The 27309-nt window shown below is 39.3% G+C and overlaps 4 protein-coding genes across 6 annotated transcripts; 2 read left to right on the top strand and 2 right to left on the bottom strand.

Moving 5' to 3' along the window:
- The first annotated feature begins 411 nt into the window (after positions 1 to 411).
- tardbpb (TAR DNA binding protein b) lies at positions 412 to 8442 on the top strand. Of its 2 annotated transcripts, XR_011927856.1 has the most exons (6): positions 412 to 1185; positions 2194 to 2357; positions 2454 to 2591; positions 3011 to 3181; positions 5703 to 6749; positions 7409 to 8442. XR_011927856.1 is itself a non-coding variant. In XM_072452482.1 (5 exons), the coding sequence occupies exons 1-5, from the start codon at positions 945 to 947 to the stop codon at positions 6183 to 6185; spliced, it is 1197 nt and encodes a 398-aa protein (XP_072308583.1). In that variant the 5' UTR covers positions 412 to 944; the 3' UTR covers positions 6186 to 7349. The 2 variants fall into 2 exon arrangements, 1 of the variants encoding a protein (XP_072308583.1); XM_072452482.1 differs by lacking the exon at positions 7409 to 8442 and having other exon boundaries at positions 5703 to 7349.
- On the bottom strand, positions 8245 to 9881 carry cenps (centromere protein S). The gene is made up of 5 exons (XM_072452484.1): positions 9755 to 9881; positions 9530 to 9653; positions 8645 to 8678; positions 8489 to 8555; positions 8245 to 8415 (listed from the first exon to the last, which is right to left on the bottom strand). The coding sequence occupies exons 1-5, from the start codon at positions 9782 to 9784 to the stop codon at positions 8311 to 8313; spliced, it is 360 nt and encodes a 119-aa protein (XP_072308585.1). The 5' UTR covers positions 9785 to 9881; the 3' UTR covers positions 8245 to 8310.
- Positions 9882 to 10491: 610 nt separating this feature from the next.
- LOC140365888 (uncharacterized) lies at positions 10492 to 13757 on the top strand. The gene is made up of 6 exons (XM_072452483.1): positions 10492 to 10568; positions 10639 to 10701; positions 10795 to 10874; positions 11358 to 11488; positions 11555 to 11621; positions 13319 to 13757. The coding sequence occupies exons 1-6, from the start codon at positions 10495 to 10497 to the stop codon at positions 13396 to 13398; spliced, it is 495 nt and encodes a 164-aa protein (XP_072308584.1). The 5' UTR covers positions 10492 to 10494; the 3' UTR covers positions 13399 to 13757.
- A 2001-nt stretch (positions 13758 to 15758) lies between these two features.
- On the bottom strand, positions 15759 to 26992 carry h6pd (hexose-6-phosphate dehydrogenase (glucose 1-dehydrogenase)). Of its 2 annotated transcripts, none has more exons than XM_072452502.1 (5): positions 26915 to 26992; positions 21218 to 21876; positions 20588 to 20705; positions 19723 to 19992; positions 15759 to 17230 (listed from the first exon to the last, which is right to left on the bottom strand). In XM_072452502.1, exons 2-5 carry the CDS (start codon positions 21848 to 21850, stop codon positions 15879 to 15881), a joined length of 2373 nt encoding a protein of 790 aa, XP_072308603.1. In that variant the 5' UTR covers positions 21851 to 21876; positions 26915 to 26992; the 3' UTR covers positions 15759 to 15878. The 2 variants fall into 2 exon arrangements, with proteins under 2 accessions (XP_072308603.1, XP_072308605.1); XM_072452504.1 differs by lacking the exon at positions 26915 to 26992 and adding an exon at positions 22717 to 22775.
- Positions 26993 to 27309: the final 317 nt, after the last annotated feature.

The raw sequence follows: 27309 nt of genomic DNA, 5'->3' as shown, positions 1-27309 counted from the left end.
TCTAATTACCCCAAAATCGTATTATTCCTTCAAAATATAGGCATATATATATATATATATATATATATATATATATATATATATATATATATATCAAAGATCAATAGTTTAGCTTGAAGAATACAAGTCGTCTTGATTCAACAAAACATTTAGGCAAAATTGTAAAAAAAAAAAAACAATACTAAAAACGTTAGCATTGTTTCACTTTAATCATTTTATTTTTCTCTACTTTTTCTCTTATTTACATTTTTATTGATGATTTTGGCTTGTGTATTTTTATATATTTGTTTTAGTTTTAATCATTTTTAGCTAGAGTATTTTTTTCAATTCATATTTTCGTTTGTTAATTTTTTAATCATTATTTTATCTTGAGTGAGTTGCGCCCCGCCCCTTTCATTGACGTACTTCCGCCTCGCTCGGATAATGCCATTTTGATAGGCCTTGCGCGGTTGTGTCATTTTTTGCCTCGTGGATAAAGTATTTTTAATAACAGCGTGTTTACAGATTTCGAGTTAATGACGCGACAGGCGCATATCTGAAGTTTTTGCACTTTTATAACGCGTTTCCAATTTTGCTTGAGATTTCTTTGTCGTGTCGAATGTGTACTTTTCTAACGCAGTTTTCTTTCGGAGGTGAACTGTTTACGACACAGACCTCCGTCCTGCGAACAAAGGAGCAACAAGGCCCGTGTTTTCGTCCAAGCGGAGCCTAAACCGAGCTCTGATCTTGGCGATTTTTCTAACAATAGTCACCACTGCGATGTTTTAACGCGACCTTTTCACTTAGTCAAGATTGCATTGCTAGTTAAGCGTGACAAATTGAGTCCCGGTAGCTGCGTGCTAAGGTTAGCCGCCACTCTGGACTGGTGAGCTAACAGCTAACTTTAGCATTGTTTTGGTTGGAGTTTTGACCGAGAAACACACGAAGCAAACGTGGAAAACAGAATGGCCGAAGTGTATATTCGCGTGGCCGAGGAGGAGAACGAGGAGCCGATGGAGATCCCGTCCGAGGATGACGGCACGGTGCTGCTATCCACGGTGGCGGCGCAGTTCCCCGGGGCGTGCGGCCTGCGGTTCAGGAGCCCCGTGTCCCAGTGCATGAGGGGAGTGCGTCTGATGGAGGGGATCCTGCACGCTCCCGAAAACGGATGGGGGAATATTGTCTATGTGGTGAACTATCCGAAAGGTGAGCGTCCTTGGTCAGATCGCGTTTACACACAATAAGTACATGATGCATATTGTTATGGTGAGGTGGAAAAATATGAATGGGTGGGCACGCCCCCTAAAGGACGCCATTCATTCGTTCATACGGTGCAAGACTAAACGTACTTCCATAGTTTGTGTCAAGTTTAATGCCATTTCCTTTGGATTAAACGTTATTCTCTCTTGGCTGTTCTATATAATGGCAATCAAATGGAAATCACAGCTTGTTGCAAGTTTTTATATTTTAGAATGTACTTTGCAAAGAACCAATATCTTCTGTCTTTATGTATAAAAATCTTGTCGAACCAATGGACATCTACACACCTGTATGGGATTCTTGTATCCCTGTTCTCTGCAAATGTTAATTCTCCTTGACATGTTTACAATGGTCACGCTGAACATAATCCTACTTTATAAACATTTATTGCCAATCTAAAACCATTTCTATACTTGTCAGTAAATTGTCCAAAATAATTTACAGCCCTAAATGTTATATTAAATTACAGATATTTGAATTAATAACAGCAGATACGTTTACAACAAATTGGTTATTTTATAAATGTGCCATAGCTGCTGCTTAATAATTGTGTGAAACTATAACAACTATTATTGATAGTAAATACTAAAAAATTGATAGTAAATACTAAAAAATGCAAAAGTTTAGTTTCCTTTTAGATCTATTGACCGATGTGCAGTTTGAAGCCTAAATAGCATGATCTAATACGACGTGTAGTCCTTTGATTTTGATTCTAATGAAGTAACTCCTTTTTCTGTACCACCAAATGAAAGTAACTGTACCAGAAATGTTACTGATAACATGTGTTCTGAATATGCATTTTGCCGTACATGCATTTAGTTACTTCCAACATTGTTTGTGGAGTTATTCAATCATCAGCAGCAGAACTGATTGAGACGGTGAAATGACCTTGATATATTCCACTGTCTGTGCTTGTCTTAGTGAATGCCCATATGTAATCTTATACATTTGTAGATAACAAACGGAAAATGGATGAGACTGATGCTTCCTCTGCTGTGAAAATGAAGAGAGGAGACATGAAGACATCTGACCTCATCGTTCTGGGTCTTCCCTGGAAAACCACAGAGCAGGACCTCAAGGACTACTTCAGCACATTTGGAGAGGTCATCATGGTTCAGGTGGGACTTTTGAAATGTTTGCCCCGCTTTGCTTTGCATGTAAGTGATATTATATTCCATTGTTTTTATTTGCCACAACGTCTATGCATTTATCAGGTCAAGCGCGAGAGGGGTGGCAACTCGAAAGGATTTGGTTTTGTGAGATTTGCTGAGCACGAATCACAAGAGAAGGTCATCTCCCAGCGGCACATGATCGACGGAAGGTGGTGTGACTGCAAGCACCCGAACTCGAAGGTGAATAATATAACGACGATTGTGCATTTCTACTTCACAACATTCAATAGAGCTGCATTGTTTATATGAAACGGGACAAAGACTTTCTATTTCTATTGTTGATATTTTGGCAGGTCAGTTATAGCGATAATTAAACTTGTTGTCGCTTCTTGACAGCAGTGAAGCGCTCAATTTTGTAACGTAAAAGTACAGATACAGGAACAAGACTAATTGTCTAGTGGGTTAAAAAAAAGCTTTCAAATGTAGAGATGTCAACATACCTTTTACTTTTGTACTTTGTTACTTTCTTGAAATTTAATATTATGCCTTCTTTGGGCTTTGAAACTACTGATGCATTTCCTGGAATTAGAACGTTGCCGTTTCCTGGTTAGAACACAGACGGTTGCTATGTAAATTGATCCGTCTCAATTCTATAACAGCAAGGTCCCGATGAGCCTCTGAGGAGCAGAAAGGTGTTTGTGGGCCGCTGCACTGAGGACATGACTACAGACGACCTGCGGCAGTTCTTCATGCAGTACGGAGAGGTCACCGATGTCTTCATCCCTAAGCCTTTCCGCGCTTTTGCCTTTGTCACTTTCGCAGACGACCAGGTAAAGAGGATTATATTGTACCTACACGATCAGTCTAAAGTTTAAATTCTTAGGGATCATCTCAAAATAGGTTGAAGCTTAAAAGACGATTTTTTTTTCATCTCTCTGGACTCCTCCCTCCCTCAAAAGGCTAAAAAAATGGCATCACATACAATTGTATGCGTTGATAAAACGATAGAAGCTTGATAGACCTTGCTCACCTCTAGTGAACATCCCTGAACATCCTTTGGTATGTTTATCAGTAGAAGTTACTGAAATATTACGTCTTTTCAGCTTCGACCCATTTTGAGATGATCCCTTATCGGACATGCATTCTCGACTTTGCTACACTACTGTTATTTCGAGAGCAAAATTGAATAAATATGAGTCACACATGTCAGAAAAAGCCACTTCTGTTTATGGCTGGGTACCTTTGATGTAACCGAATGGCCAATATTATGCAAAAACATATATTTCACATTTTTAATCTTTCAAGTAATCCTTTAAATCAAAGCGTCTTTGAGTGTATTGAAATGCACTACATAAATAAAATGCAAACAACTGGATCAGGCTGATTCTCACATTGAGCCGCCCTCTTAAAATCAAAGTCAGCGCTGCACAACACGTGCTATTGACAACTTCAGGCTTTTGCAATACACCTGGGGATTACGGAGAAGATCATAAATTAATTTTGGCTGCAAATTTACGTAGACCTGTTTGGCTCAACACTGAATTTAGCCACACACCATTACAAGCCTCGAAATAACGGGCCGGACACGGTCAATGACCGGCGTAAAAATCAGTTTTGACCGACTCCAAAATCAAGGCTCTGGACACAATGACCGACGCTAATTTTTCGCCGTAATATATATTTTTAATAGGCAAAAACAGCGCGGTGAACATGCCCAAAGCGATTCTTATTAGAGCTGGGTTTCGATTCAAATTTCAAGATTCGATTCCGATTTTTAAGTTTCAAAATCGATTTTTTTCCGATTTCTCAGATTCCATCCGATTCGCTCCGATTTCGATCTGATTTCCGATTCGATTTGATTTCGATTCGATCCGGGGGTTAATGTTATTAAAAATGAAAAATGTATTTGAACCGTTTCCTTCACTTCATGACTGTGTAGAGAAGCAACATATTAAAACTAGTATAATATCAATATTAAACGGCAAATCTTACAAGTATTGGTAGTTACTGATGGCTGGAAGACTGATGAAAAGGTTAAGGGTCAATCTACCTTCAAGAAAGATAATCCAGGAGTCCTGAATTATCTTTCTTGAAGGTAGATTGAAGTTCACTGAGGGAAATGTGGAAAATAATTTTAATTTAAAAAAAAAAATCGATCTTTGGACGTACGAATCGATAATTGGTCATTAATATGCAAATCAATTAAAAATCGGAAAATCGATTTTTTTCAACCCAGCTCTAATTCCTATGCACAAACTCGGGTGCGCAGTCCTACACTACAGTCGATGCAACCCTAACCCTAACCCACGATTATTGCAGTAGTTATACAGCGGCGGAAGGCAGCGGAGCGCACGTGTGTGCGCACACATGCTGAGCGCACGTGTGTGCGCACACATGCTCTGCGCACGCGGAGCGCATGTGTGCGCGCGGAGAAAACCATGGCAGATAAACAGCACACTGCCGCTTTCAAACACAAACAAAAAACAGCGGCTGCAAGGACACTCAAGACTATCACCGTCAATAAATGGATTCATGATGATCTTGCTAAGTTTTGTGTCCGTGACTGGCTAGAGTATGATGAGAACAAACGCGTTGTCATCGCTCTAAAGTGCAATGTCTGCCATGAGTTCTGTAGAGAGATAGAATCCCTCTGTTTTTTTAAAAGTTATAACTGTGCAAGGGAGTAATATATATATATATATATATATATATATATATATATATATATATATATATATATATATATATATATATATATATATATATATATATATATATATATATATATATATATATATATATATATATATATATTATATATATATGAGTTGAGTTCATTTGATGTTAAAATGATGTTAAATGATAACGAGACATGTTAAAAACAGTTCATTTTTCATTAATGATGTTATTCTGTTTTCCTTTCCTTGTGACCGATTCAGAATTAGCCATGACAGGTACCAAATGATCGGTACCTGTCATGTTGACAGGGACGTAAAAATAATTATTTCAAGGCTTGCATTAACTTGAGGATTATGTCTTTTAACTGGACCGAGGAGGAGGATTGCAGCCAAATTTGGATCATATAATTTATGCAGACAGTGACTTTATAGACTTCACACTGCAGCAGAGGCATGGAAACAATAAACAGTTTTAAATTATGCCAGGGATGTGTGCGATACTTCATTAAAATTGACAAATGTCGTTACCACAGTCACTTAGAACCCTTGTGCATTTTGAGTTTTTATCACGCAATATTGCAGATATTGCGACTCAGAACCTAACGGTAATCTATTACAAAACACATAGTTTGTTGGTTTTACGTTTGTGCTTGATATTATTTTCTTCTTTCAGGTTGCCCAGTCTCTCTGTGGCGAGGACCTAATAATCAAAGGCGTCAGTGTCCATATCTCAAATGCTGAACCTAAACACGGCAATAGGCAGTTTGACCGCACGGCTCGGTTTGGCAACGGTTTCGCCGCTCAAGCGTTTGGCGGCAACCGCAGCGGGATAGGAAGCAGCACCAACAATAGCCTGGCCAATTTTGGTTCCTTCAACCTAAACCCTGCCATGATGGCCGCGGCGCTGCAGAGTAGTTGGGGGATGATGGGAATGTTGGCGAGCCAGCAGCAAACGTCCAACTCGGGGAGCGCCACCACTGGCACCAGCACCAATAGAGACCAGGCCCAAACGTTCAGTACAGGAAACAGCAACTACGGCAGCAGCTCGGCCAGTCTGGGCTGGGGCACGGGGTCTACCTCTACGACTGGGGGGAGCGGGTTTAGCTCAGGGTTTGGGTCCAGTATGGAGTCCAAGTCGTCTGGGTGGGGTATGTAAGTTAAGTGTTCGTATGGTAAGTATTGTGAGAGAGATGAGTCTTTTTGAGAGTTTAGTTCTGGTGGCGTATGTAAAACTTAACATTTTGTGGCAGATGTTTTTGTACATTTGAGGAAAAATGCTAAAGATTTAATTTAGAAAGTGTCGAAGTGATTGTTTGAGGATGTCCAACTTAAGTGCTATTTTCGATGTCTCATTTGTTTGTGTGTATCCATTTCAACTGGATTCTCTAATGCATGTATTGTGAAATGTACTATAATCCATTTGAAAATGCATGAATGTCTGTAGCTCACCATTATCTGGCATTTCATCTCCTATGAAGGCAATCTTGCATTGGGAAGAATCTGGTTGAAACGTAAATGTTTTTAAGTGCAACTTTATTTGCAGTCAAGTTCTGGAAAAGCCTTGATTGAAAATCTCTTCTGCAGTTCACCTCTCTTCCATTTCCCAGCGAGGAAGCTCCTCTTTGGCAGCATTCTTGGGGTGATATCGCGCTCATTGTCCCTCTCCCATCTGTAAATGCTATGCCATCACAGAACTCCACTTCGCATGTTCTGAAAGACGGTGGGTGTTTTCACTTTTATCCACTTTTTTTAAAAAAACAGAATGGAGAGCGCTGCGCAGCTGACTGACATTTTAAGAACTGAGTGCGTTGCGGATGACTTGTGGCGAAGAGTGAAGCAATGAGTGAGCGAACAGAGCGAGAGACGCGTGAAACGGACTGGTTGTTTTTGTGCATTGTACAAGCCCAAATCTGACTGCTTTCTGAGTGTGTGAGTGGAAGCTGCACATGCTACGAGCACCTCCCCATAACATGGACATTTAATGATACTTCAAGACATTTTTTTTTTAACCTTTTGCAAGTCTTTCCTTACTATCAAGTATGTTGATCAAGTGCAGAAATATCATGTAGTGGAATGTTGTGCTGAATATTTGTAATGCTTATATTAAGATCTGAATGGTGTGTGCTTTTTATGTTCTTGCCCTGATCTGTAAGTGTGTTTTGATGTGGGTGACACCTGTTGAAGACACTGGGGACGCGAATGTTACCGTGTGCGAACGTGGAGTGGTGTGTCCAATGGCTCCCCGTAGTTCTTGTTGTTTGAGGTGTTACAGAAAATGTCAAATGGAGGGAGTTCTTGAAATAAAGCTCATTTGAATATATGTTTATTAGTTGATATATTACTGTAGTCAAATAAATACAATCTAATTCACATATCCAGGGACCTTGGGCTGTGCTGGTCGAGGTCTTGCCTGACTGGAGTCTGAAGGATGAAGATGGAAGTTCCCTCACTTTGAGTGACACGGGGTAGTACCTGTCTCCTAACTGCTTTATGTGGCTTGTCCGTGATGCTGTGTGGTTAAGCAGACCTAGGGTTAGTAAGGAGTTTTTGTCTATTTGATCAGTGTATTATTTCCTTTAGAGGAATCCACCTGGCCTGTCTCCATGGAGATGTTGGTTTGTTCCACCTTATGGTATTCAATCTTGCATAGAATAAATTACAGGTGATTGCATTTCTTAAATACTGTAAAAATGTATTGTTGCTATGAGTAAGGTCACTGATCCACAGATCAAACCTGTAACTAGTGTTACAATACTAAAATTTATTAATAACGCACAAAAAAAATAAAATTTTTAGAAAAGACTGTTGAATGAACACAGTGATATTATATACCATCTGGTCTTATCCATGGCTCTGCTTCATGTTATGATCATTTTGAGGACCAAAAAATTTGCTCAGCTGAGTATCAACACTAGTTGTGGCATGGAGATAGACATTAAATGGTCGACATTGGAATATTTCTATCCAATCAACGCCATGGAGGCCTGTTAAATGGTGAACCCTCCATCGAAAACGTATAGAACCTTCAGCCATCCTAAACTCCTAGTATTGGACTGAAGTCTTTATACAAGGTAGACAGTGCCTACAATTTTGGTATCAATGTGCAAAGCAATATTTATAGCATCTTTTCTACCTAATGCAGTAAGTAATACAACAAGAATGTAGCTCCACTCTGAATCCAAAGTCCCCAATGTAAAGAGCAGAATAACCATGGATAGTTTAGTGTAAGTATTTTATTTCCATGTTGGTCTGAGGCGAGGTGTTAGCAGGGCTGCTTGTGCCTATAGTCCTTGGTCTCTGCTCTCCTCAGTGTCTTTACTTTTCCTCTTCCCAGTGTTCTTCTTTACCTGGTTCAATTCTTCACTTTTGTTCTGTATGTACATGAACTGAAAAATAAAAGTGTGATTTTGAAATGCGTTTTGTTTGATATTTGAATGGAAAATTAGTGAAATGACTTACAAGTGCTGTGCTGCGACGAGCTACAAGTTTGACGTCCTCTGCCGACACGGTGGTTCTTTTTGCATGTCTGAATAGGGTCAATTTAATAAAAAAAAATAATTATTTGTATATTTTAAATTATTTTTGTGGAAAGATTAGCATATATTGATTAACTACCTGGAAAATGCTTCCAAGTCTTTGGCAAAGATTTCTGAAAAAGAAAAATAGAATGCAAAGGTGACATTTGTATACATTCAATTTAAAGACATTTTAAACTGTTATTGATGTCATGTTATTTCACTTAGGAGGTAATGTTTTTTAGATGTAATATTCAGATACAAATCAAGGTTTATGTTGGCACAGGCAATACTTATTTGAATAAATTTATAATTTATGGAGAAACTTTTGTATGATAGCGTTCAACAAGCAAAATTAGTAGTTTGTAATACCAATTTATTCAGTTTTAGTTAGTCTCCCCTTGTCCATCGATTAGTCGACTAAAAGGGGGCGTGGCACTGGTAAAACTTATCTGACCCAAACTACTCGCAAGATCACAGGCCCATAGGAGTTCATGCAAAAATTTGCTTAGTTTAGATATATTGTTTTTTAAACAAAACAATAGGCCTGTCTGGAATCACTATCATTACTATATTGACTTTTATTCAATAAATAATTACATTTTTTGGGCTCACTATCGTGTTGTATATGATTTAAGTTGCAGAGAGTAAAATAAGTGACTATATCAAGTACTAAAGTATTCCAGTCCGTTTCAAGTAATTAAACAATTTTGTACATTTAGGAAAAAGGTTTACGGGGAATTCGTTATTGTGACAGGCCTGTCCATGTCTTACAGGACTGTTGCCATGGCGATTCACAATGTAAAAAAGGGGGGGGGGGGGAAGTCCTCAAACTGTTGCGGAAGAAGAAGCCACGTGACGAAAATCTCAACTCCAGCCAACTCTCCGAAATAAATTGACTCAAACTAATAATAATAATAATGTGGGGAAAGCTATCTTAAGAGGCTAGTAGCCGTGTTGTTGCCATGACGAACTGCACATTCACCACATTGTCTGAAAGTCGTCTCTGCCACGGCTGCGATGGTTTGTCGACTGAACTCTTTATTCTGCTCCTGTCCGATCTTCTGACACAGACGACCCACGGTGTAATGGACCGCTGCTTTTAACCTCTGCGACGAAAGAAGAGGCAAAATATTCAACAAATACAACAAAATGCAGATGCGTTTAATTGCATCGACCGCTGTGTAAACTCTTGGGGAAAGTGTCTGACCTGATGCGCCTCGTCTTTATCGAGTGACATGGCGCTTCCAAATCGACATAAAAGCTTGAACTAGATTTGAAAGCGAATATTTAAAAGAAAAGGTTTGATTCAACAAGCGAAAACAAAATCATGAATCTCGCGGCAAAAACAGAGTCGACTGAAGTAAGGCGGAAGTTCTGTTGCGCCCTCTTGTGCCGCGGAGGGTCACGTGCGCTTTGTGTTTCAGCGCCATCTTGCGGTCACGTGGGAGCCTTGGTTTAACAACGATTTGGAAGCAAAATAAACGAAATTAAACAAAATAAACGTTGATTCTTCTAAATTAACTCACTATAAATACTTCTTTAATTTTCCCTTCTTATATTCGTTTATTTGTGTAATTTATATTTATTACATTTGATCTGTAGCTTAATATGTTCTTTGCTTAACATGATATTCGCTGTATGTATTAAATGTATGTATATATATAATTTAAAGTATTTGTATTCTTATAAATATATTATTTATTTTATTTTTTCAGTAAAGCATTTTAGCAAATTTGAAGGGTGATTTTTTTACTTCTCAATAACAGATGTTTGTACAGCATATCTCTCTATGCCCAGCTGCACCAACACATGCACAATAGAGCAGGCTGTTTGCTTGGTCTGCAGGTGAAACACGACCCACCCTCTGAACCGGAGACACTTGGGCTTTAGACCAGATTAAAGTGTACGCCGGACACAAAGTTACAAATGAATAAGAGAAGATCATCCATGTTCCTGTACTTACTAATTTTTATGGCATACTTTGGTTGCAGAAGGATACCGAGAAGTCAGAGGATCAAATTGTATGTCTATTTTGGTATTTTTTTAAAACTATAAAACACTGTAATTTCATGTTATATGCCATTTTTACAGCCAACTAGTCAATGTTATGTTTACGGCACTCGTCCTGGGACCTCAGCTCTACGTCTTAACAAGGTAATCCCCACTTCCACTGATTTGAAATAAGCATTGTTTTTTCTTTACAGGCTATTATACATATATTCTGTTTGTTTTAATGCATTTCTGCAGGCCAGAGTCTTCCAGATACTGCAAACAGCCTCTGCTGAATAACCTCTCAGCTTCCATTGTGCTGTCCTGCATAGCTGTAGGTAAAGAGGCCTATGATTTGACAAAGACAAAGGCTTACTTGATTATTTCCGATTGTAAAATGTCATGTTCTCGAACAAATATTCATGTTACATGGGCAATTATCAGATTGTATTCTCCAACCACACTAAAAAATCAACAGATTTAAAATTGACTTTACCTGTACTCATTTTGAGACGCTAAAATGTGTTGTCCTTTTCCATTTAAATAAAGATACATACTTTAAATATGATTTATCTGCTTACTAATAAAATCTGCTTAAATAATTACATGAAAAAAAACATGTAAGCAGGGTCAACATGTTATGTCTTCATGCAATCCAATAACTGTTGCATCAGACAGCCTCCTCTTGCAACAGAATTAGCAATTCAAATCAAACATTTTGAATCATAGACCTGAATAAATGTCTATTATGAATAGTGAAAAGTACTCAAAATAGCGCCTGAATTGAGTATCACTTGGTTTATTTATTTTTTACTATACAGGTTTTTCGGTTGTGTTCACATTGTTGGAGCCGGTTCCTTTAAGTGTGTGGAGGTGTTATTACATGTTTGGACTTCTGTCTTTTGGGCACGCATTAGGCACAGTGATTATAACCTCAACAGCAGCCCCATGTGTAAGTTAAGTATGTTATTTCAATGTTTTGATCAAAAGATAATAACGTTTGTCCCACTTTGAATAGGCCAAGACCACGCCCGAATTGTATTACATATCCTTGGTGCTGACTGTGGCATCCGTCGTAAGCACAGGTGAGTTCAGGATTCATTAACAAGACTGGTTTGTTTTTTGAAGGAGAAGAAATAAATAAATTCCCTCATTCAAGATAGTTCATGATTTTAAAGGATCAGGAGTCATGTTCAATCTGAAGGTACTGGTTTGAGAAGATTTGATACTTCCCTGAGCTAGATTAGTCCTGCCCTAAGGGAGGACTTGTCAGGTAAATCATTGGGCCATTCTATCCGATTGCGTGTTCTCTGGCACTTTAAAGAGAAAGAGCATTAAATCAGAAAATCCTTCTCTGAACAGAAACAGTGGACTGAGATACAATCTACCATCTGTTTACAACTCCCCTGTAAAACCATGGCAGAAATCAAATGCTAACCTGGCAGCTTGGAGGGAGATACTTTCAGGGAACAGTAGGATATAATGACCCAAAACTGCCAGGGAGAGGATAGAATGACCTCAAAATGATCCCAACAAGTAAACAAGGGCAGGGCAAGAGTCAGTTATGGCTCCACTCGTATGACATGACTAATCTGGCTCCAGAGCGTGTGCATTCTATCTTCTCAAACCAGCAGCTTTAGATTGAAAATGACTTTCAGATTTTGTGGTGGAGGGTCCTTCACCTGTCTCCATGAAGATTATTTATTGGCCTAGGATGTTGCAAATGGCATTATTAAACATAATCTATAATGCATTTACTCAATTACAGGTTATTGCGCGAACATTTTTACCATTTGTGTTTTTTGCACTGCTCCTCAGATATGATTTAGTTTGTCTCATTTTTGTGGTTGTCCTGTGAAAATACCATATTTTGTGCATTATTTAATGTTTTGCCCTTCAAATTACATTAAAGGCGTAATGGACGATTTTTGGAGCCAAATCTGAGTCTCATTTCCTCGTGGCGTGGACTGCCGATTAGTTCAATCATAGAACGCACCTACTGCTCACCTGCAGCCGCGTCCGGCTCGTCCCCATAAGAGCAGCACGTTTGCCTGTGTCTAAGTGCATAGATCTATTATAATATAGTTCCCTCAGTGAACGGGACAAAATTAAGACAGAGAAAGACAGTTCGAGCTGTCTCTGAAGAGTCTACGGAGACGAGATGCATCCGTCGCGCTAATAAACAAACGCACGTGTAGCAACAAGGCTTTTGTTTGCCTCCGCACGGGGGAGTGCGCATGCACACTACCGCTTGAGTTCTCAAATCGGCGAAAAATCCTCCATTATTCCTTTAACTTCTAATTATAAAACCGGATGTTCCATCCAGCTACTCGAAATATTTTTTACTTACTTGGACCATTACTTTGTAGTCCTAGAATTATATTATTTTCAAGCAACTTTACTCTTGCTCGAGTAAAATGTTTGGATACTCTATCCACCTCTAACGCTCCAGGTACTAGTACAGATCTAAACCAGGTTTATAACAGGACTATTCACAGTTCCAAACTAGGGCTAAATCAGGTCTAAAATATGACAGAAGTTCTAAACATGGACTAACCCAAATGAGAAAAATGTGGATTAAATTGACTCGAATGACTTGAATGAAGTTAACACTAGAACAGAAGGGGCATATGTGCACCACCAGTGGAACACGTACCACCCCAAGTTGTTTTTTTTTGCATTTTGCAATCCCCACCGCACCTTTTGCTATCAGGTAACGCAGTGTTACCTGATATTTCACAGTGCGCGTTTAACCTCAGATTAACCCTGTATTTCCGTTTAGTATTTTTGGTGGTGAAATGTGGCCTGTGGCTGATCAACAGGCTGGACGAGGACAACGCACAGGAAGCTGCGCCGCCCTGACACACGATCCTCCACATTAAGTTTTAATGCCGTCGCCATGCCACCACACGCCGTAACTTCAGACCATGGGAACAGAAAAAAAGGGAAAGCAACTTAATCCGTCAACGTTTTGATCTTCACTTGGCAAAAACAGCTGCTCGTGTTTTATTATAGTTTGTGAACTGAAATTTGAACTGGGAGTAAATCAAATTAAAATGGAACAAAACAAATGGAAATCTCTCTGTAAATGTTGAAATATGAGAATGTAGACAGTTACATTGTGAAAAGACAAAACATACATTCATGTTGGTGCATATATTCTAAGCAGAGGTAGAAAAGTAGAATTTACCAAAGCATTTTATTTAATGTTTTTCAAAAATACATTGTGCGTGTGTAAATCCTACTGGTCCCATTTACATTTTCAGCTTCAACTAAATTCAGATTTTAAAACACAAATTGCAACTCTAATGTCAAATGCAGTTGATAGATATTAGATAATAAATAATATATGTCCAATTCTTGAAGTGACAAAACTTTCCACCTCAGTTCACAAGTGTCTTTACTATAGAAATGTTGGTCCTTGCATAAAAATAATCATTGGGGCTGTGATTCCCAACTGGTGGGCCGGGCCCCACAGTGAGGTTGAGTTTGTTCAGTTTATTCAGAGCATTGCGGTTATACAGATGGTACGTGTCATTTATAATTAACTTTGGTTCTTTGGTCACATTTGCCATTAGGGATCAACACACCAACAGTTGGAGAATCACAGTTGTACGTCTCGTGAAAAGTCACATGTAAAAAAAGAAAAGAAGGATTACACAGAAAATGCATGTAAAGTATACACACGACTTCCTGAGATTTGAAGAGCAGCCACATCTGTTTTTTTTCTTTTAAGTTTTATGAGCCCATATGTTCAAACAATAATTTAGCGCCCTTTACTCAAAACCCTGCATCAACCATAAAAACTCACCAAACACTCACACTCTATAAAATACATTCATTTGTCAAATCCACTGCAAAACTGTTGATTAGAGCAATATCAAAGAAGCATTCACAGTAATACGGGACAGTAATCTAACCTTATAAACTCCACAAACCCTTCCTCTTTGTAAAGTTCTTTGTTTTGTAGTTTTGAATAAATTACCTTCAAACATCTGTTTTAAAATTTAACAACCTTTAAATTTGTCCAAAATATAGTTTCTCACTTTTTTAAATCACTTTACCCAACAATATATTCAAGTTTTGGGAGGTCAAACTAAAGTTTATAATACCGGTATGTATGGGACAATTTAGCTTAATTTAAATTCCAGGATGACACAATAAAACCCACCAATACTGTGATTGTAATAAAAACGGACAATAATGATACACTTGTACAATATAATTACTGAAAGGTTGGAATTTCAGGCCAAATAATTAGACCAGTATCAATAAATGTATACCAGCCGTTTGTTTTTTACTAGTAAAATACATAGAAAAGTGTGAAATATTTCCTTTTTTACTTCACTTCGTCTCCGCGGATGTCTTGATTCGCCAAGAATGTTTCCACGGTAACAGTATGGCATTAAACATCTCCGTGGAGCGTTTTGTTGGCGAATGATGATACAAATTCGAGGTGGATTTGTATGACACGCTGTGGCACTTTCCAAGCAGGTGGAGGTCCCTCAAGCAGGAAGGTTACATAGTGCACCTTTAACCCTGGGACTATTCTTTGGGTCTGGTTGTCCCTCAGGTGAACTCCTCCCTCCCTCCCTCCCTCCCTCTGTTTTTAACCCGTGCACCATCTTTGAGTATAACACAAGGACTAAAATCTAAAATGACAGTAAGAGTTTGATTGGGGTTCGTTTGGGAAGTAGCTGACCTATAATGAATGTGGCCACCAGGGCGCAGTGTGGAGGAAAGTCTATATTAACAGGTTTTATAGTGCTGGGTGATTGGGTTACGGGAGGTCACATGGTTTATACTGCTTTCATGGAACCGGGTGGGCGATCCTCTACTTTCTCAAGTATTCTTCACTTGTGCCATCCATTTTCCCGTTTTTTCCCCCCATACGCTATACTTTGATCTGAGAGCATCTACTTAAACTGTTTATTCAATCAAGAATTCAATCAAAGTTGGACTATATCAGGACAGTCTGGAAGCTCGTTAAGCCTGGATCCCGGCACCAGCAACCACGACAAAAGGTTAGGACTAAGCTGTCGTTACAATTACTGTTGGATAAATTTACATGGAAAACATCAGAAAACCCAATAATTAGATCCTATTTTTGGTGTGTGTTTATGGTATGGGTCAAAGGAAACACCTTTCAGTCACAGTGAAATTTTAGAGAACTGTTGCATTTTGAAGACAAATTATGAATTCAAAATTAACAATTTCAGTCTCTACTATTTTCTCATTAGTTTGTCATTTTTATGCATTATTTTTTTCCTTGTCAAAACCTGCGCAGGTGCGAACAATGAGAAATAAGTCCCGCTCACATCAGATGTCCCTGATGTGTTTGTTTACCCTAAGAGAGCTTCGTAGTCAAGGTACCAGACCACGCTTCTGTTCTCCGTCTTCACCCAAGTCACCGGCCACTGCGTCGTCTCCCCTTTCACTCTGCTCAGCTGTATCACCGCTTCGTGTTTGAATTTACCCATGATTAAAATCGCTACTTTCTGTGCTTGGTTTATGGCATTAAAAGTCAGGCTCATTCGCTGGTGAGGTTTGACTGGGCTTTCTGTAAAGACAACTAAACTTTCCCCATGATCCTCTGGTTTAACTCCGGGAAATAAAGACGCTATGTGGCCATCGTAACCAACGCCTAATAGCACAAAATGAAAGCTTGAGGCGTTGACAAATTTCCTGATCTCTTCTTCATACAGCCAAGGCCCTTTGTCCTCTTCTACGCACAGACGCTGGTTTAGCTGCACGGGCATCGGATGTATGTTATAATACGGTATCTTTACGTGTTGGAGTAGGTGGTCGTGGAGGCTGCGAAAGTTCGACTCGAGTTTGTTTAAAGGCACGCAGCGTTCGTCCACCATCCAAATGTGCGTCTCCCTCCACGGGAACGCAAAGTGGTACAAAGCCAGTCTGTGAAATAGCGCCAGCGGAGACGCGCCGCCCGACACCGCCAAATGAAAAACGCCGCCTTCGCGCGTCGCTTTCTCCGCCGCTTCCTCTATGTCGGACGCCAGCTTTTCAATGAGCTTCTCCGTCCAGCCCGAAACCATCTCGTCGTTTCGAAACTTGCCCTGCATGACTTGGAAGTTGTTCGCAGTTTGCCCGCCCATCGGGTCTTGGTTGAACAGGACAACTTCATTGATGTAGCTCAAGTCTCTTCCTTTGAGTAAGATGTCGAGCATCTCTTTGTTCTCGGCGCCGCCCGGATAAACTCGAGGGAATGTGTCGGTGGTGCTGGTTAAAAGCGGGGTCCAGAAATCCCAAGAGGCCAGGAGGTTCTCTGTACTGATGAAACTGTTTCGTCGTCCGGCAAATATATGAGAAATCAACTCCGTGTACGCTTCCTTTTGCACTATTGGCGTCTGCACGTAATAGTCTGAAATGGGCAATCCTAAAACTGCGACATCTTTCTCTTCATGTTCAACTACTTCTTTCCACTCGCTGTCGACGACGCTCGGTTTGAACAGGTTTTTGCTCACGAGGATTGCGGGGTATTTAAGGCTGCCATGTCCAAAGTAGAAGATGATCTGTTTGGGTTTGCAGTGGACGCTATTCTGACGTTGGAGACAGAAGATGTCGTCCTTGAAAAGCACACGGGCGTAACCCACTCGCTCGTCCAACTGTTTGCCCGAGATCATGAGAATCGGGACGTCTTCGTATTGAGACTCGTCGATGTGGGCCAGGACAGCTGAAAAACAGACCATATTTAGAAGCGGGCAATATTGACAACAATGAACTATACCGTTTGTTTGTTTTTAATATCCCAATCATCAGATTTTTTTGCATTCCATAAGAAAATGTGCCTGATAATGTCTTGGTTGCCGTTCAAGTATTGCAAAAAGTGAATAACCTGTAAAGTAAAATTGACCATTGTGCCAAGATAACCCCATATAATCAGCTCTTTTTGCATTTTTATTTAGGGAGTGTCTGCAGAGCCGCGGCACGCGGCCGAAACTGCCATGTTATTTTTGTGCCGGCCGCGCGCCACGGCTCCTGAAACTGCGCCGCTATTTGACCGTGCCGGGTTAGGGTTAGGGTTAGGGTTAGGGTTAAGGTTAAGGTTAAGGTTAGGGTTAAGGTTAGCCATGAGGCTATAACGGGCTATAAAGGGAAATGCCGCGGTCCCTGAAACTGCGCGGCCATTTGACCGCGTTTTAGCGCCGTTTTAGACCGCGCCGGTTTAAGGGTTAAGGGTTAAGGTTAGGGTTGAGGTTAGCCATGAGGCTATAACGGGTTCGAGTTAGAGTTAAGGTTAAGGTTAAGGTTAAGGTTAGCCATGAGGCTATAACGGGCTATAAGGGAAATGCCGCGGTCCCTGAAACTGCGCGGCCATTTGACCGCGTTTTAGCCCGCGCCGGGTTAAGGGTTAAGGGTTAAGGTTAGGGTTAAGGTTAGGGTTAAGGTTAGGGTTAAGGTTAGGGTTAAGGTTAGGGTTAAGGTTAGGGTTAGCCATGAGGCTATAACGGGTTAGGGTTAGGGTTAAGGTTAGGGTTAGCCATGAGGCTATAACGGGTTAGGGTTAGGGTTAGGGTTCGGGTTAAGGTTAAGGTTAGGGTTAGGGTTAAGGTTAAGGTTAAGGTTAGGGTTAGCCATGAGGCTATAACGGGCTATAAGGGAAATGCCGCGGTCCCTGAAACTGCGCCGCGGCTCTCCAGCCATGGCCTTTTATTTATAGTCAACTTAACAATTAGAGTTTAACTTAAACTAGACCAAATGTAGTCAATAGTCTGATATTGCATATCTTCAAAACAACTACATTCAGTCTTTGCTCATGTGTAGTTACTATGAAGTGTTACCATTATTTTGTATATAATCTTGTGGACTATATATTACATTTATGGCTGGGCATATAACAAACATAATAATCACAATATATATATATTGTTTTCCTATTGATCAACTACAATTTTTGGTACAATTTTATTTTGTCTTATTAAAAGCAAATAAAAATGGCTTTCACTATAAATGTTTTCAATGCTATTCAACACAAAAAATAGTCAAATTTCTCCCTCAAAGACTTTAACTCTGCTCCAACCACATGTTTGTACGGACATAGGATTCGCTGTGGACCTTTCCATCTAAAACGAGCCAAGCTGATCACTAACGATTAGAAACCACCAGAAATCACAAACTTGATTCAAATTCTATAACATTATATGACAAACAAGGCTGTTCCATTTGCGTGAGTAAGTTACATTGTTATCTCAAAGCTTTTATCTTCCTGAACAGCTGAAAGCCGCCCACATGCAACAGGATTTCCAAGGAAGAGCAAACTGACAAAAGCTGTTTCACCATCACCAGGATCCAGGGGAGCAGCCAAGACACGCCTTTGATCACTAATGAGTTATGAATGACTGCATCAAGGAAGAACCTTTTTGGTTTGTTTGTTTTGAAGCCAATAATCTTTGTCAGAGGTTGTCATTGTGTAATTCTTAGAGTGAAGCTTGTTGCAACAGGAAGTACATCTGACCTGACAGGAGAATGCAGTGTCTCGCATAGAAAAACAGTACGCTCAAGATTTGAACTGGTGAGCATTTGGTTGAAGATGTACTTAAATTGACAAGACACTACTCTGACTTTCATCTAAAAGAGAGGTTTGAGTGAGCTACAGGTATATCTTTTTTGACATCCCACTAGAAGACGTCAATCAAGTTTGTGTTGTTAAAAGTACATAATTATTATCACTAAGACTCCATAATTTGCACGATACTTTTATTACCGGTGTATTTTCCGCTGCCTGTACCGATTCTCTCATATCTTACGTATGTGTTAAAGAAAACCTATTGTCCTTTTGTCCGTTATAGTTCTAATCCACTACACACGTACAAAATTATGTGATATTTTGGAATACTGATCTAAAACGACTTAAAAATCGACACGATACATACATTATCATTTTATATTTAGTTCATTATAAACCCCAATATTGAAATAAAACAATGGAATAATAGAAATGGGTCCATTGACTCCGCCTCTTCATAGTCACATTTCCCCGTAGCAGCAGTAGATTTTCATTTACTAGTTTTTGTTGTTGAAAAATGGCAGTGTGACATTTTTTAACATGTATGACCCAAAATCATATTTTTTTGTAATCTCAGGTAAGTACAGTGCAGTGCAACAGACAGAGTCTCCTCTGACCATACAGAATCTCGGATCATTCCAATTGAACATGCTACAGACCTGCAAAGGTGGGAGTCAGACTGACGTGTTCCTTGGTTTTGTTGAGCTCCTGCTGGACCTCTCTCTGGTAGGTCTGGTACTGACCGATCACAGCCTGGTTTTTACTCAGAGGCAGCAGAGACGTGAAGATGTTCAGTTTGTTGGTGAGCACCTCCTGGCTGTTGCTCAGGTTTGTGGGCAGTCGCATCGTCAACAGGGTCATGACTTCAGTGAGATGGTTCTGCAGCACGTCTCTGATCACGCCGTACTGGTCATAGAAGGCAATGCGACCTGTGATTACCAGAAGAAAAGAAAACACATTTGGTTTGTTGTTGCTTGCATTCATTTATTTAGGGGTTCTGGACCTGAGGTTAACCTGGCATTTATTTGATTGTAGTTAATTGTAGCTAAGAGCAGATCACAATTTGATTTTTATTGCTATATTTCCCAGCACAATCCACAAATAAAAAACAAAACACTTATTTACACAATAAAACTATTTTTTCCCCAGACATTGGTACTTTCCTTCACATGGTGTAACAAAGCCCAGAGGTGAACTGCTTCTGCTTCTGGGAAAAGGTTCCTGACACCCAAAACATAATGGAGAGAGAAATAACCCACACACAGAAGCTTTGTTGAGGTTTGTTGAATGACAAACATGAAATCAACTCAATGATCAGTCTTCTGTTGGAAAGTAAGACGAGTGTGGGGAAGTACCTCTGATCATTCAAAGACATTTTCAGAAGCTTGACTCAATGGGGTGAAAGGTTCAAGTATTTCTTGTTGTTATTGGTAAAATGTGGGTTAGGGTTAAATCCACCATCTGTTTGAAACACTAATAAGTGAACCAATCTTATAAACACCTGAAAAGTGAATTTATACTAACCTTGAACATCAAGTGTCTCTTTTAAAACTATCTCCACTCTCTCTATGAAGTACTTGTTCCACAACGGGTCGAGGTGCTTCTTGTTCTGCATCCTGAACTGAAGTATGTTTGCAACCACCTTCACAAGAAAACAAGAAAACGAATGATAAATAAAGTCTGGCAAAACCCTCAGTCCACCAGATTCCATAACAAAAGAAAATGTAAGTCTGTCAAATGCATAAACGTTTTACTCCAGTTTGTCCAGTTGACAGAATTCCATTTCCAACAAACTTGGTGCTACTTTGCGTACACATTTAGCAACAATTTACTACAATTTCAAAGTATGTAATAATTTAATGTAGCTATAGTTTGTATTTTAAAGGTTCACTACGTAACTTTTGTCTGCCCCCTGCTTGTGATTGCATTGCCTGGAATGTTTCACAGTGTTGCAGAGTTTGTCTGTATTTTAGAGAAAAAATGTGGCATATTTGCATTTGAATAAATGCAAACTAAAAGATGAATCTCCATAGCAAAAGTTACATAACTCACCACAACTAGTTCTACATTTCATTTGCGTGATAATTATATTTCGTTATTGTCTATATTTCATTGACATTGACTTCAAAATGGTCTTTGGACAAATAACTTTACCTGCTTTCCCAAATAGTGGTCAATCCTGTACATTTCTTCATCCTTCAGTGAGGTTCCCAGCTGCGTTGCTAGCACTTGGGCACTTTTGAAATCATGTCCAAAGGGTTTCTCCAGCACCACTCGCAGCCACGCCCCTTTCGGTGGTCTACAGCTACTATTGATCCGGTCTGCAATCTCTGCATAGGCAAAAGCAGGAACCGACAGGTAGAACAGCCTCCCTGCTTCTACCAAACCCTCTTGTTTCAGCTGTTTTTGAATGCTTTTAGATAGATCTTGGTAATCTTCTAGACTTTTAAGTTGCTTGTACTTCGACAGTCGGAAAAACTGCTCTCTGAGTACGGCACAGCGCTCCTTTGAGACATCTTTTGAGCAGTTTAAGGCTTTTAAAACCTCAAAAAGGACAGGTGTGGACTTGTCGGCGGGTGACAGTCCTCCGCCGTAGAAGGAGAAACTGTGTCCGCTGCTGACTTGGTTCGCGTAGAGTTCGAAGAAGCCCTGCCAGAGGTATTTCCGGGCGAGATCTCCGGTTCCCCCCAGGATGACCACAGACACATGCCCAGGTTTGTGAGCCTCGTCTCGGGCAGTGGTCGCACACAGAGGGAGCAAAAGCAGCAGCAGCACAGACGGGAACATGCTCCGCGCCTATAACATCCAACAGGCTGAGGAGACAAAGCAGTAGTCATTAGACAAGTCAGTATAAGAACCAATTGCTGCACAATCAAGGGTCATGTAAATAGAACTATGCATGCAGAAAAGTCCCAAACATCCAGAAATCTTTCCCTCTTCTGCTTTGGCTCATATAACTCTGAATACTTCAATCCATTTTGTAGTTAATAATTGGGATTATATTTGTATAGAAGAGGCAGCAATATCTGATCTAAAGTCTATAATAGTTCAATATCATGCAGTCAATATATAGGCTTGTGTTTAAAATCTGAAAGTCTGTACAGCAAGTCACAAAACGTTTGGTAATCTGTTAGACATTGAGAACAAAACTTTGATGTCAATAATCATGAGAATTATAGACGTTGCTTTTTTCCACTTTGGTCGAAATCATGTTATAAAGAATTCGAAAGGTTATATAAATGTGTTTAGTCTCTTTTTACAGTAGTCACAGTTTAGGCTCTGGTTCAGTTTTGATATAGAGATGTTGTGAACTTTGAAGCAAGTTTGATTAAACGTTCACTAGATCAGTCATCACAAATCTCAGATCATTTGTTTGACATTCTTGCTTGAAGATTTAACAAAAAAGCACACATTAACATATCACAGTATATAAAAAAACAACACAGAGCTGTTAAAAGTTAGGTTTTTGAGTCAGGTGCCATTTCAAAGATAATTCATTAAATCTGTGTAAGCATCAATACGAGTCTGAATGTATTGACAAATATATGAATGACAATGAAACCTGTCTCTTCACAAAGCAACATTGTAAGTGTTTACTCAATATCCAATGTCCAAACTATAAGATAAAGACATGAATGTAATAGTGAAAATACCTATGAAAGTCTTCTCGTGAAGCCTCTTGGATCCACAGACGCACAGCTCTAAACTGTCGTTTGTGTGTTGAAGGAACAGTCAATATAGACTTTGAACTTGGCTCGAGGGTCGAAAAAACTAACTCTGCTGTTGATTCCGGTAAAGTCTGCAGATCATGGGCTGATTATGCAAGGTCCCAAAATAACCGGGAAGTGCTGTGGTTCCAATCGATTGGTTTTAGGTTAAATGATAAAGTTATCAAGTTTGTAATAAATTCCTGAAATTTGGGGTTAGTTGATGGGGAAATTTTATTTTGTGTAAAAGGGTTTTCCACTGTTTCCCTTTGCCATACAATACTCTGCTTTAGAAATGAGAAAAAAGAGGATCTGCAAGATTTAGGACAAAAGTCAAGTATTGCAATTACATTTTAGATTTGTGATTTATGTACAAGAGAGAGGGATTTTGTTCAGAGAGCACATTTCAAACATTTGAGAGAAGACTGGAATATGAACTTGTAGTGGTTCCAAAAAATAGAGTTGCTGTTGTTTGCAGTGGACGTTCTATTACCTTAATAATGTGATAATTGCACCCACTCAAAATTTGATTTAGTCTGTAACCCAAATATGCATGGTTATTATTATGACTGTGTTGTAACGTATTATTAAGTTATTTTCCCACAAAGGGAACTTTGTACAGACAACACAAATAAAACAATGATGTTGAATCAAATAGTTTACTGTAATTCGGTTCATAAGCATAACACTAGAACTGCAGCCAATGGTCATCTTATCCCATCACATCCCAAATCCAACTTTATGAAAAGAACTGTTTTGTACAGAGCAATATCCATTTGGAACCGCAATGAATGTGTCAGTGGAAGTTCCTCCATGCTCCACTTTCCCCCATAAACCCATATCACGCATTTAAACCCTTCAGGCAAGGTCCTGACCAAGCTGAGTTCAAGAGCTCCAGGCGCTGCTCCTGACAATTTCTCCCAGTGCCACTGAAGGGTCAAATACAAGACAACATTCCCTATGGGGGACAAAAAGTTACTTGTGATATTTGCTTTTCAATTGCCGCATTATTTGTTAACTATCGTCACAGCTTCTCCAGGCAGATTGATGGAAATGTTGAGCCCACGGGCCTCAATATGTTCATTATGGCGTGAACACTTCACGGCTAAATCATGCAGAGAGCATGAGTATAAGCAGTACTTTAGCAGGATAGAATAAGGACACAGAAAATCGATTCTCTAAGACGATTTTTGTGGATAAAATCATAGTTACTTGTCTCATTGGTGAAAGTCATTTCTCCTGAATAATCTTGAATGATTCAGAACATGGCTTGCCATCAACTTCTCTAACTAAGATTAAATTTAAAACTTTGCCCATCGAGATAGATGTTTGCACCATTTAGATGTTTGCACCATTTAGATATTTGCACCATTTCTCCGTCCTATTATTTCTGTTATTTCTCTCTTGATTTTTTTCCTTTTGAGCCCCCTGTTTATTCTAATACGGATGACGCATGCATTTTTCTGACTGCATGGTCCGTCTGTATTAGAATGAATAATTCTGATACATACTGTACATACATATCAGTAAGAATTATTAAAAATAATTCTGATACAGTATGTAAGACCTGTCAATCATGCTCATCAAAACTAGGGGAGATAAGACACAACTCACACCCAAGTAATGATAAAATTGCAGCTAAAGATCTGGATCTTGCTTCAATTAGAGCTGCTCTGCCACTAACAGTTTGCCAAGAGGATGAGGATGAAAAGAAAACAATCCAATAATGCTTTTATAACTATCAAAATGAACAGAGCTGAAGATAATCTGTGGTATTCTTTAAATCATATTATTGCACATGACCCAGCACAAACTTTTCTATAAAACCAAACAACTGCATCCATCATATGAACTCACTATAGTCAAATAAACGATTTAATAACTTCATGGTTTGTATCATGAGTACACTGTTATTCACAATTACTGGGTAATGATAAAGCTATGGTGCCTGCAGTTATAGACAGCAGCTCATTTTGTAGTGGTGTAAAATGGCGTCCGTCTGTATGGCCTCAAGAATAAGCTTTTATTTCACCTTAGTGCCAGGATCGTAGACAGCAAAGTAAGTGTAGTGTACGCACTGGAGGTGACAAGTGTGAATGGTGATATTATTATGCCACAAAGTGTACAAGGCTTTAAGGCAGAACTCAAAAGTATGATCCGGAACCAAAAAACCAGTACAGTTGACTGCAAACTTGAGTAATTAAGTAAAACGAACAAATATTGTAGTGTTGAAAAATGAATGTTCTGCCTTAGTCAATGTTCTGTGAAAGCTGCGTGACATACATCCGTCTGACTGACTCAGTGTGTTGAAAACTGCAGCGATGGGTATTAGACTTACAATTTATGTTTTAATAATAAGAGTCTGTTTAAAGTTGACATTTTAAACGTGTCCAGGAAAATTTATAAAAAAAGACCTGAATGAAGTGATAAACTAAGAATCATGTTTGTACAAATCTAAACGGGTTAGTGTTTTTTTGTTTTATTTATTTTTTAATACCTTTATTATAGATATTAATTATATTTTTGTTTGTGAAGGAAATTATGGAATTTCAAAAAATTTTAACAGTTGCTAATTATGTGTTTTTATTGCGATTAATCTTGCAACTGAACATAGGAAAAATGTTTGGACAGTCCTGTTGCAATTGGCAATCGTTTCATTGACAATCATCTAAATAACAATCTCTTCTTAATATGTAAACATGTAACAAACCTCTGTGGGACTCTTGTATTTGTTTAGCAGTTAATATCTCAGTCTTCTTTCAAATGTTAATACCAAAGCTAATCTTAAAAAGATTGTCAGATTATTATTCAGCACTATCATGTTGTTGTTTGTGATGCCGTTTTGACTAAATTAAACTAAATATTGACTAAGCTGAAAAGACAATGACAGTCCCATGATGTCACTTGTGTTATGTCTAATTAGTCAAAGCGGTTTATCGTGGCATAGTTCTTCTCACACTGTTGAAGTCAAACCACAGATAGCCGATGTCCTCTAAAAAAGAACAACCTGATTGCCAAACAGTCAATAATACAAGGCCTAGATGTAATTAAATACAATGTCATATAGAATTTCCAATTAAAAGAGGGTACTACAGAGAGAAAGCTAAGAGTCAATTCAATTATTTATTAAAAAAAGAAGAAAAAAAAAGATCAAAACAAACAACTAACAATTATTTTTCCCAAACGATTTTGCAATAAGAGACGTTTACTAAATCGGACCCAGATTAAGCTAAAGTGAAGCTGCTCGGAAACAACAACAAAAACACTACCGTACATTTATAGTTCAGGTAATGATTATTAAGTTATTATTAACTACGCCCTAATAGTTTTCTGTAGACTCCTGGCCGTGCTTTCAGATTTTATAACAAGAAAACGTATATATGAAGTTACCCATGTATTATTCTGCTTAAATCCATACATAAAAACAATTCATAGACTGCCACCACAGCGAGGTCAGCCCTATGTTCCATGGGTTTGGTTTAAGGTTATATGTTGCTATAGTTTATGCTGTAAATCCATACGTCCATGCACAACATTTTGGGACGTGGAACCTGAACCAGTAGCCTATGCTAGTATTAGCGTAGTTCCCCGTTCATAGAAAAGGGGGAACATGGGTACCGGGGAACATGGGTACAGGGGAACATGGGTACAGGGGAACATGTAATGCAAAATTCCGTAGATTGAGGTACAAAACAGCAACATTTCTATCCTTAATCGTTCTTTTTTTCCTCTACCGTTTTTAAATGTGAAAAACAGAACAAAAAGAACAGAACACGACCAGAGAACGCTTCTATCGCTTATCGAACGTCTGCTTCTCTTATTGTTACTTTGAGTAGCGGAGAGAAAAAGCAGAGTTGAAGAGTAAAATGCGTTAGCCACAAACACTGGCTCGTGTATGTCCACATTGTTCAAGATAAATAAAGTTTTAACGATCTCCCGCCGCGAGCCCGTCGATCCACCTGCGCCCCCGTGCCCGCGCGCGACGCTGTCACTCTCCACTTCCGCTATAAACACCGCAACGCTACGTGGTTAAAATACGTGACTGTCGCGTGTTCGAAAGCGTGACACCGCACGCCCGCAACACGCACGGACCGATACGAGCAGGCGGCGGATGATTCGGTGGAAGCTTTGCGTGAATACGGACCTGTTTCTCGGCGGCGCGTGAAAGAAGCGCGTGGGTCTGAGGCCGAGGCGCTTCCGACCTCAGTCACGTGACCCGCTGACGCAGCACGACAATGAGCACGACGCCCCCTACGTCCATGGACGCACCCGGCAGAGGTCAAAGGGCAGCGGGGCTGAGGTTAAAAAGAGGGATTGTTTCCAGAAAAGAACAAAAGATTGCGCGAATGTCTGTATTTTTGGTGAAGTTACTGATTCCTCTTTGCTGTGGGGGAATGTTTGTTGTTGTCCTCGATGTTATAAAGTGACACCTTTTGCCAAGATAAAATAAAGAGTTTTCTATTCTAGTTGGAAACGCTAAACATCAACTATTATAGGGATATCTGCTGTTTTTCATGTGTTACTTAAGTAAAAGTACAG

This window comes from Eucyclogobius newberryi, unplaced genomic scaffold (assembly GCF_026437365.1).
Source record: "Eucyclogobius newberryi isolate DKJ021-1_F unplaced genomic scaffold, fEucNew1.0.hap1 SCAF_19, whole genome shotgun sequence".
NCBI lineage: Eukaryota > Metazoa > Chordata > Actinopteri > Gobiiformes > Gobiidae > Eucyclogobius > Eucyclogobius newberryi.
The sequence above is the reverse complement of the archived record's forward strand: the minus strand, read 5'-3'. Positions and strand labels throughout refer to the sequence as shown.

Excerpts from the sequence above, each read along its gene's own strand:
- tardbpb (XM_072452482.1), top strand. The coding sequence starts at position 945 with ATGGCCGAAGTGTATATTCGCGTGGCCGAGGAGGAGAACGAGGAGCCG. Across the intron at positions 1,186-2,193 it reads TGTGGTGAACTATCCGAAAG|ATAACAAACGGAAAATGGAT; the intron begins GTGAGCGTCCTT and ends ATACATTTGTAG. Across the intron at positions 2,358-2,453 it reads GAGAGGTCATCATGGTTCAG|GTCAAGCGCGAGAGGGGTGG; the intron begins GTGGGACTTTTG and ends TGCATTTATCAG.
- cenps (XM_072452484.1), bottom strand. The coding sequence starts at position 9,784 with ATGTCACTCGATAAAGACGAGGCGCATCAG. Across the intron at positions 9,654-9,754 it reads ATAAAGACGAGGCGCATCAG|AGGTTAAAAGCAGCGGTCCA; the intron begins GTCAGACACTTT and ends CTTTCGTCGCAG. Across the intron at positions 8,416-8,488 it reads CTCGTCGCAGCACAGCACTT|TTCATGTACATACAGAACAA; the intron begins GTAAGTCATTTC and ends TTTATTTTTCAG.
- LOC140365888 (XM_072452483.1), top strand. The coding sequence starts at position 10,495 with ATGTTCCTGTACTTACTAATTTTTATGGCATACTTTGGTTGCAGAAGG. Across the intron at positions 10,569-10,638 it reads AGAAGTCAGAGGATCAAATT|CCAACTAGTCAATGTTATGT; the intron begins GTATGTCTATTT and ends CCATTTTTACAG. Across the intron at positions 10,702-10,794 it reads CAGCTCTACGTCTTAACAAG|GCCAGAGTCTTCCAGATACT; the intron begins GTAATCCCCACT and ends GCATTTCTGCAG.
- h6pd (XM_072452502.1), bottom strand. The coding sequence starts at position 21,850 with ATGTTCCCGTCTGTGCTGCTGCTGCTTTTGCTCCCTCTGTGTGCGACC. Across the intron at positions 20,706-21,217 it reads ACCACTATTTGGGAAAGCAG|GTGGTTGCAAACATACTTCA; the intron begins GTAAAGTTATTT and ends TTTCTTGTGAAG. Across the intron at positions 17,231-19,722 it reads TCTGACTCCCACCTTTGCAG|CTGTCCTGGCCCACATCGAC; the intron begins GTCTGTAGCATG and ends TCTGTTTTTCAG.